Genomic DNA, 10,099 nt, shown 5'->3' with positions numbered 1-10,099 from the left:
GCTGACACAGTGAGACGTCCGCCTGTTTGGGCACAGAGGGTGTATGTAGGTCAGCCACAAGCCTGCATGCTGTGACAACAGCACGGTCCCTGTGCTGTGCAGCAGGATGGGGATTGGAGTGGACAAAGAGCCGGTGCAGCGAAAGAGGCCTCCCTCACACATCAGCAGCAATACTTTTTCATTTCTCCCTAAACACTTTGACATTATCAGGCCACACAGAGCAATGTCCACCCTTATTATTCTCACCTTTGGTACTGCAAAAAAATGAACAAAGAGTTGAGAGGGAAATATGTCAGACCATTGTGTTTATAAAACATGCAAGGATAAGAATTTAATTTTAAAGAATTCTATTTTATTTTTGTCTTCATAAACAAATTCGTCCTTTATTACCTAAATACATCACAGCAAAGACAGATAGTTCTTTTTTGATTTTTTTATTATTTAAAAAAAAGCTGTTTACTAGTATAAAATTGCTGCAGTCCTGTAAATGACCTACTGCCATCTAGTGGTCACAATGGTGAAGCTCAAAAGGGGTTTAAAAATAAAAAACAAGTTCTGTAACAACAAAAAACAGCTTCATATCCCATTTGAATCCATTTTCAAATGGCAGTTTCTACCACCACTGCTAGCTTGCAGATGAGGAAAGGCTTTTTAAAAGTTGACGATGAAAACAGCACACCATGAAGTGGGGACATGTCCTTTTGTGTCTGAAATGTTCTGAATACAGACTAATCAAATAAGTAGAACAGCTCATCGGTTATAAGGATGCATTGAAGCGGATGCAGATTTAATGTTGGTCTTGATGCTGCTCGGCATTTTTCCTAGAGGGAAAAACAAAAACTGATCAACTTCATTTGTCTTTTGAATGTGATACAACAGAAAGTTTGACAAACTGTCTCCACATCATCTGTTCTCAACAGTTCTCTACACATTTATAGTTTCAAGTAAGAGATAGTAGTAGACTCAGACTTCAAGACATCAATCACCAGACTGCTGCTAAAGTCTGAATTTAAGCAACTGTTTTTGTTTTTTTAATAGCTGTTTGTTTTTTAAGTCTGACAGGTTCTAAGTGCTGCAATGTTTCAAACTATTTATTACAAATCTATGCATTCTGAATCTTTTAAATCTGTTACAACCAAAAAAGCATAAAGCATTTTCTTTCCAAAGCAGTCTTTTTTTAGGCAATGTAAAAAAGTAAAAAATGCAACATACACAACCCCAGTTCCACAACAGTGGGGTCAATGCCTAAAATGTTAAAAACTGAATGCAATGATTTGAAAACCTTAGAAACCAATATTTAATATTTAAACTAAGAAATTATTAATATTTGTTGGAAAGAATAAGGTAATTTTGAATTTTAAGACCAGCAAGAAATTAAAAAAAAAAAAAAAGTCTTCAAAAGTTGCATCTATAATTAGTGGAACAATTATAGAATAATGTTCCTCAATGGAAAATTTGGGAAGACTGAGTAATCCCATCATCTACAGTTCATAATATTGTCTAGAGATTTGAAGAACTTGAGCTCAAAGGACAAAGGTGAAAGGTAATATTGGACACCTGTGATCTTCGAGGCCTCAGGGGCCGCTGCATTAAAAACAGGTCTGATTCTGTTCTGCACATCAGTACATGGACTCAGGAACACTTCTACAAATCATTACCTGTAAACACAGTTCACTGTGTCATCCACAAATACTGGTTAAAGATCTATCATGCAAAGAAACAGACAGATGTGAACACCATTCAAAATGCCTATCTTTTTTGGACCAAAAACTCATTTAAAATGGATTGAGGCAAAGTGGGAAACTGTTCTGTGGTTAGACAAATCAAAATTTGAAATTATTTTTTAAAAACATGACCACTATGTCCTTCGTACTGAAAAGGAGAGGAACCATCCAACTTTTATATCAGCACTCAGTTCAAAAGCCTGCCTCTCTGATGGTATAGGGGTGCATTAGTGCCTTTGGCATAGGGAGCTTGCACATCTGGAAAGGTGCCATCAATGCAGAAAAGTATGTACAGGTTTAAGAACAACATGTGCTCCCACCCAACAAAAAAATCCACTGAAGAAGACCAAGGACTGTTGAACAGCGAGAATCCTCCATTAGCCAAGAATGGGACAACATTCCCTCCAAAACCTCCAGCAGCTGCTCTCCTCAGCTCTTAGATGTTTACAGATTAAAAGAAAGGATGAACAGTGATAAACTTGAACCCATTCCAACTTTTTTGAGATGCGTTGTTGCCATAAAATTCAAAATTACCTTCTTCTTTAAAAAAAAAAAAAAAACAAAATGGTACAGTTTCTTAGTTTGTGAATAAAATATGGATTTATGAGATTAATTGCAAATTATTGTATTCTGTTTTTATTTACATTTTACACAATGGTTCAGTGCATTTGGATTTAAGGTTGCATTTCTATTCTTTTACAATGAATAAAAATTTTAGACTTTGCTTCTTCGTGTGTTTTAGAATTACAAACCAAAATACTGTCCATGAAAATTATTATAAAAATGTGAATGTACTTCTTTAAATACTTAAAGATTTTACAGTATCACTTTAGCCTTGTTATTTATGGTGAACTCAACCATAAAGTTACGACAATGAACTAATATTTTTCATTCCATCTAATTTTAGATTTTCTTCACTCTGTCAGACGCTCTGATCCAGGTGGAAATCCTAAAGCAGGTCTCCTACCTGGCTGTCCTTGCTGCTGTGGAGCCACAGGTCCTCCTAAACCTGCTTGCTGGCCTGCACCACCTCCTACGGTGACCTGTTGTAAAGTTGGACCCCCACTCATGATAGGCCCCTGTCCTGGGTGTCCGGGAGCCACAGGGCCGGGAGGCCTACATTTGGAAAGTCCTTTTCCAAATGCAACAGCCGCAACTAACGCATTAGTGTCACCTGCGTTAAAAAATGCTTTGTTCTGTCGTGACGCTGGAAAAAAAAAGTGAAAATACAGAAAAATTTTACTTTTTTTTCCTCTTTGCACATAAATTTAAGAAAAATCTACAAGAAAAGTGCAACACACCAGCACTTTCAGCATCTCTGTCTTCACGAGGGTTGTTTAGCTTCTCCAGAAGGTTAGAACACATCTTATTCAACGTTTGGATCTGTTTCTGTTTACACGTGAAAATAAAAGAGGGTGTTGATCAGCTTAACCACCGAAAAACTAAAACTACTACTAACAGAACACACCAGGGTCATTCGAACTCACCTGAGCCACATCAGGACCTATACGTGCTGCCTCTGTGCTCAGCTGCTTTTCCTGTTCTTCCACCTCAGGATCAGGTTTGGTCCGCAAGTAGTCTGGGACAATCTCATGGCTGAACACAGGGACACGCTGCTCTGTGAGTTTCTGAGAAGCAGTTAATATGGGGGGGTAAAAAAACCAATGAGAGACAAATTTCTTTAAAACAAAAAAAACAAACCATCTGAAATGCTGACACTCACTGCTAATTCCTCATCTCGGTCTGGAGACAGGAGCAACGGGATTATAACCTGGCTGCGAAAGGAGGGTGTCTTCTCATTCTTGAGTAGTTTATTGATGGTATTCAGCTGGCCAGAAAGGAGAGCAAAGTTGTCCAAAACGTTGGGCCTAAATGAAAGCAATATGCAAAGTAAGATATTCTATCAAGAACACTACATGAATCATATTTTACACATCTGGACTTAGATGCTCTAGTTCAGATATGGCATATTTCAATTCATCATATTTTAATGGGAAACCCAACTAAAATATTCTAGGTTTTAACTTTACAAAAAGGAAACCAATTAGACTTAAGCCCTCGCTGCATGAAGAGCTGAACCAAATTAAATGAGAGGCAAGTCTTAAAACAGTTCAGGTTTGCAGAAGTGCTGTGTAAAATCTACAATTAATATAAAGTGATGAGAAAAATAAGGACAGCCCTCTTTCAGTTTTAAGGTTTTACAAATTAGAACCTAATAGAAATAATCAGGTATTTACTTGATCAAAGGATTCAAAGCTAACCCCAAGTGTACATAAACACACAGCAGATTCTAGACTTTCACTGAGATCACTGCAACACCTTCTCTTTTTCAGCCATTATCTTGTAGATTTGCTGCTGTGTTTGGGATCATTGTTCTGTTGCATCATGACCCACTTTGGTCCAAACCTCAGACAGATGGCCCCACATTTGACTGTTGAATGTTTTGGTCTACAGAGGAGTTCATGGTTGACTCAATGACTGTAACGTGCCCAGGTCCTGTAGCTGCAAAACACACCCAAATCATTACCCCTCCATCATTGTGCTGACAAATGGTATGAGGTGTTTGGTTTTCTTTGAACATGCCTAGGTGCATTGTGGGTAAAAATCTCTACTTTGGTCTTATCTGTCCAGAGGACATTGTTCCAGAAGTCTTGTGGTTCATTCAGATGAAACTTTACAAACCTAAGTCATGCTGCCATGTTGTTTTTAGAGAGAAGAGGCTGTCTCTTGGCATTTCTTCCAAACAAGTCATAGTTGTTCGGTTTAGTTTTTTTTCTAATTGTCCTGTCATGAACTCAAACCTTTTCCCTTCAGCTGAGGTCTGTAAAGTCTGAAATGAAGCTCTTGGGGTTTGTTTGTCATTTCTCTGAGCACTACACAGTCTGACCTTGGGGTGAATTTGCTGGGATGTCCAATCCTGGGAAGACTGACAGCTGTCTTAAATGTTTTCTGTTTGTGAGTAATCTTTCTCTCTGTAGACTGATGGGCAGCAGGAGTTGCTTTCCAGTCTTTCTGTCTTGACAAAACCATCTGGAAAAACTCCTCCTTATATTGAGCAGCATCGGGCTGACACTGAACCTCTTAAATCTTACAGAATCAATAAGTGCGGACTTAGATTTTCAGATACAGCTTTTACATTTTGGTTTAATAATGACACGTATCTGTTGGTATCTGTTGTACACTTGAGGTTAGATTTGAATAATTTTATAACCTGGTAAATGCTAGATCAATATGTCCCGGAGCGAGCAGCTGCTACAATCAGAGAAACATGTTTAAGTCACCAGGTCAAGCGCTCGTATTCATTTTCCAACTTGTAAATGAAACTCTGGAGGGCGTTTTTGACGTGATCCACCAGAGAGATGAGCGAATCCATTGAGGCTTCCAGCTGCTTCTCTTCTCGTTGCTGAAAGACAATAAAGCCTTGTTTAATTTGCATAAAATAACTAAAACAAAGCACACGTCAAAACATTCAACTTGCACAAACGCCTAGCAGGTTAGCGAAAGCTTTATGCTACGTAGCTTGGTAAGCTAACACTAGATACTATTTTAACGAATTCCACAATAAACAAAAGCAGGACAAAGGTGAGTCTTACATGAGTGGAAGACCTGAACTTCAGCAATGTAACTCAGACTTTTTAAATATATAAATATTTCACAAACGTTACCTGCATTGTTGCGCTACAAGCTATCGGGCTGTCTTCGATGAAACAGAAATCCGTTTCCGGATTGTGAATATCAAAATAAGAGCACAGGTTTTTCTTTAAGATCAGGAGTTCCTTAAACTTTTCAGCTCCAGATCCTACTTTTCGCTAGATAAAGTGTTCAGATCTTATTAGCCTGTTCAGCACACGGCATTATGAAATCCCCAGCATCCATTTGACTATGTTTAATCCATATATAAACACAGGTGCTGTATGTATTTTTCGCAGATACACTGAATTTCTGACCAGATTTACCATACCTGCAACACCTAAAGAGTATGCTGTAGTTTTGATGCTCTACCAAACTCTATGATGATCTTCAAAGGTACAAAATCTGATAACTTATCCAGAGACCAACTTAGAAGCCACATAATGTTAGGTGGAATGGAGATCACTAACAAAAAATGTTTTAACAAGCTTGTAAGAACATGTCTATAGAAGATTACTAGATTTTTTTGGTCTTCTATATTTGAAAAAGTTAATTGGAAGAAAGTTTGGTTAAAAGGGGAGAAATTTTGCATAACAAATAAAATTGAAGAAGTTTCTTTAAACTTTTTCAAATTGTGTACCCTGTTAAAAAAGACCGGAAAGATTTAAACTTGATATTGACTATTCTTGTACATTCTGTGAAAAACATATGGAAACAATTTCTCCTTTATTCTATCAGTGTACTCCTACAATGGCATTCTGGACAGATGTACAACAACTCATATGACTGAAAACTAATCTGAAAAATATTTCAACTTGCAGAGAAAGACATTATACTATGCTTTGATGATAAGGACGTGGATAAAGAATTGATCTACTTCACCCAACTTCTACTCATCCTGGGAAAATTTCACATTCACAAGAAAAAGGGGTCAAATTCCAAGCCAAACATAGCCCGCTTCATCAAGGAACTTTACCATTACAGCACCACAATTAAGGGACTTGAAAACAAAAAGGCAATGAAAACCATTTCAGTTCTAGAAAAACTTAATGTGAATTTTTGTATATAACCTATAAATAGATTGTCATGTTTTTTCTATATTTGAATACTATTTCATTTGTACTGGTTAATATACCAACATACCCCTGCCAGATAAATGTTTGTAATTTTGTAATGTTGATGGAAAAAAAAATACAATAAATGTGTTTTTTCGCAGAAGAAATGCTGTTTGTGTGGAGGCCCATTTCTGCCACTTTAAAATTGTCTAACTGTTATAAAGCATTGTCTCAAAATTATGACTTAGTGTCTCAAAATTTATTATAAGATGCTAAGTCAGATTTTTTAAATTATATCTCATAAAAGATGCTAGGTCCCAATTTGGAAATAGTACCTTATAATAAAGAGATCCTAAGTTATAATTTTGAGACTGTGTCTTTTAATTATGAGATGCTTAGTCACAACTTTGAGTATCTCAAAATATCATAATATGTGGAAAATACTTTTTTTTAGCCTGTTTGTACAGCGGAGGCTGATCTGGACCATCACTGGCTGGCCCACCTGTCAATCATAATTAACGGCAGCCAATCAAAGCCTTGCTATTCTTGGACTTTCCAGAGTGGCAGAATCACAGACATGAATACGTATTCATGTCTGAATATGTATTCATGTCTGTGGGCAGAACGGGACAGAAATTGAGTGCAGGAGAACTGAAAGAGAGCAAACGGACTTTGTAGTAGTTTCAAGTTGTTTAAAGCTGCTCAGTATAGCTTTGTGCGTGCAGCTAACTGTAAGTAAATAACATTTAAAAGTTTAATGTTATTGTTGGATTCCAATTACTAATAAATAACTTTAGTTGTATTTAGCTAATTCTTTATAAGATGTTGCATGTTTACACAACAAATGTGAAAAGAAGTTAATGGTAGGTTTTTGGAGACGTGAGAATTGCTTATTCAGCTGTTAATCATTACTATATCCAAGATATTAAAGTTGTCTTTGACACTTATTATTTAGTTTGCTACTTACTAGTGGTTTGAACTCTCTCTAAGTTGGTGGAAGCAGATTAATGAGTACATTGCATGGATCTTGTAATTAATATCCTAATTAGTATACTTTCTTTATTTGTGTACTTTATAGAAACCATACACAAAAAACTGCAATTTGAGCAGAACTTAATAAACCACAGAAGACAAGTGAAGCCTCATCTTTGACTGGATGCCTGCAGCCTTCCACTAAGAATAATCAGACTTTTAGTTTAATTTGGGCCAGATATTGTGTAAATACTGCAGGAAATGGCAACAAGTACTCCAATTATAGAGGAAGACCCCAAGGTGCGGCCTGTTGTAAGGCCCAGACGATTTATACGTCAACCACATTATCTGGCAGATTATAAACTGGATTTTTGGCAGTCTGTGCAACTGCCTGCTTCCAGAGCACAGATACCCCTCTGTGATTTCGGTGATTCGGCTGCTGAAGATCATTACAGCGCACCCATTAGCCAGCAACCTAGTCCTAACCATTGGAGAGTGATGGATCAGTGGGAGGATACTGATGATGCAGAGAGAGAAAAGGAGTGTTTACGCAAAGAAAATCAGTGTCAATGTGAAGCTATTTTGGAGCTCACAAGAGATAGAGGTGATCTATATCACAGTAACAATGAGATGAGGAGAGAACTGCAGGAACTGCGGCAAACTGCAGCACAGCTGCCCACAGTCCTGGAGACACTGAAGGTGATGGAACACAGAATGGATAAATTTATGGTTAGTGAGGCTGAAGATAAGTTTTTTGCTTCACCAGCAAACAAAGTACCCTGACCAGAATTTCCTGTCCCAAATCCAAGGATTCGTACACTACAGAAAGCTAGAAGGGAAGACGAGACATAGAGCATCAGTCACTTTCAGCAATCATAATAGGTGAGTCTGCAGTCCCTCACAATGATCAGCGTGTGCATCATTCAGACCGAGGCTACATGTATGGGAATAGAATATGCCAGGAGAGGGTGGCAGAGAGCCTATCAGCATCTCCAGTTCCTGCGCCACGAAGTTCAGCAGAGGTAAAGACCTTTGCACCTCCAGTGCCAGCTCTTAGGTCAGTCCCTTTCAGAATATCCAGGTTAGATCGCACAGATACTTCTGCTCATTTAGAAAGAGAAGCTCCTCATGCCCCCAGAATGGTTCATAGCTCACACTCTACACCAAAACATGAGAGACCATATAGTGGTCTATTTCATGCATCCAGACCCACATGAATTCTCCAGGCTTAGGATTGCTTGTCTTTGTCCGGTGGCGCCATGACTGAATTTTGTCATGGGAGAATTTTAGGCAATCTGTACGCTCGAGTATGAAGTCTTAACTGTCTGTGGACAGTCCGTCTGGAGTCCGCGCGGCTCACGGAGTACGCACAGTACGCCCAAGTATGTGGGGGTCTAATGGTGCAAGGGGTGAGCTTTGTAGTTTACCAAAGTTGTACTAAAACATTACAATTTCTTACATATATAAGGTGCTTCGAATTATAAGGCGCACTGTTGTTTTTTGAGAATATTGAATCCTTTCAAGTATGCTTTATAGTCCAGAAAATACGGTAAATGGAAAAATATTCAAAATTTCATAAATATTGACAAATTTCTACAAAAGTACAACAAAATGTTTCAGTTCAATTAAACATTTATTGCGTTAGTATAGTGCTTTAAAATCTGCCAGACTCATTTGTAAATTAAAAACCTTTCAGTCGTTTTTAAAATAAAATTTGCTCCTGATTGTTTCACATAAGAATAATGAAACAGTTGTTGTTTGTTAAATATAAGTACTTTGAACAACAACTTAAAGTTCACTTTATATTTTATAATTATTACAGCAAATATACTGTAAAATAGTTGTGTAGTCTTTGTGACTTCTGACTCTGACAAAGTTGATGGTCTGTCGTTTTGTTGACAATGACTTTTTTTTTTCTCTAAGGTCCAGCAGGACGCTTTCAGCTGCTTTAACATGGCATTAATAGGATTTAACTGAGGCTATACTTGTGTTTTAGAAACGCTTTACCTAAACTGCTGTAGTTTTTTTTATTTTTATAGTAGAATATTTGATTCTACAGCTATCTCTTACCCTTTTGGATCTGATGGTTTGGGTCATTACACATTTCCTTGTGTGTTCCCAATTATTTATGTACTGACAAAACTTTTGTGAAATTTGTTTTCTCCACTCATACTCATAAATAAATATTTACTGTTTTGTTTTAAACTTTGTGTTTGTTGTTAAATGTCTTAATATCTGAATGCAACAGGGCTCTGTGCCTGCCCTCCCTCTGCCCTGCTCATCTCACACATGCTTGAGAGGAAGTAGTGCAGGGCGGAGCTGCAGCTCATGTTTTTTTTTCCTGCTCCTGGTGGAAGGCGGACGTGTTTCTTTTCTCTCTGTCTCTCTGTCCCCAGAACTGCCCCCCCCCCACCCCCACCCTGTTTTCTTTTTTCGAAGCCTCTTTTTATCTTTTTACATATTTTCATACACACATTTTCCAAAAATTTAAGGAATATGGATCTGATCAGCTGGTTTCTCAATGCAATTGATACAATTTCCTCGACTGGGTGAAGGAGAGTCCAGTCTTGGGATATGTCTCACTGGATATACAGTGGATTCCTGGCAGGAGTGGAAGACTGTGTACCTACCGACGTGGAGGTTCCTTTTATATTTGGGTTTTTGATAACAGGATTTCTGCTCTTTGGACCAGACAGTTACCTGGATTATCGTCAAATT

The 10,099-nt window shown here is 37.7% G+C and overlaps 1 protein-coding gene across 2 annotated transcripts; it reads right to left on the bottom strand.

Moving 5' to 3' along the window:
- Positions 1-418: 418 nt before the first annotated feature.
- Positions 419-5,463, bottom strand: med8 (mediator complex subunit 8). 2 transcript variants are annotated; one of them, XM_017433716.3, is made up of 7 exons: positions 5,390-5,463; positions 5,006-5,127; positions 3,448-3,592; positions 3,212-3,352; positions 3,026-3,113; positions 2,692-2,931; positions 419-821 (listed from the first exon to the last, which is right to left on the bottom strand). In XM_017433716.3, the coding sequence occupies exons 1-7, from the start codon at positions 5,393-5,395 to the stop codon at positions 751-753; spliced, it is 813 nt and encodes a 270-aa protein (XP_017289205.1). In that variant the 5' UTR covers positions 5,396-5,463; the 3' UTR covers positions 419-750. The 2 variants fall into 2 exon arrangements, with proteins under 2 accessions (XP_017289205.1, XP_024865751.1); XM_025009983.2 differs by lacking the exon at positions 5,390-5,463 and adding an exon at positions 5,318-5,337.
- Between the last annotated feature and the right edge of the window lie 4,636 nt (positions 5,464-10,099).

Source organism: Kryptolebias marmoratus, linkage group LG24 (assembly GCF_001649575.2).
Source record: "Kryptolebias marmoratus isolate JLee-2015 linkage group LG24, ASM164957v2, whole genome shotgun sequence".
NCBI lineage: Eukaryota > Metazoa > Chordata > Actinopteri > Cyprinodontiformes > Rivulidae > Kryptolebias > Kryptolebias marmoratus.
The sequence above is the reverse complement of the archived record's forward strand: the minus strand, read 5'-3'. Positions and strand labels throughout refer to the sequence as shown.

What these genes read in the sequence shown, in the direction of transcription:
- med8 (XM_017433716.3), bottom strand. An exon ending in GAATACGAGCGCTTGACCTG is followed by an intron (nt 3,593 to 5,005) that starts GTGACTTAAACA and finishes GCTTTCATTTAG; the next exon opens with GCCCAACGTTTTGGACAACT. An exon ending in TAGGTCCTGATGTGGCTCAG is followed by an intron (nt 3,114 to 3,211) that starts GTGAGTTCGAAT and finishes ACGTGTAAACAG; the next exon opens with AAACAGATCCAAACGTTGAA.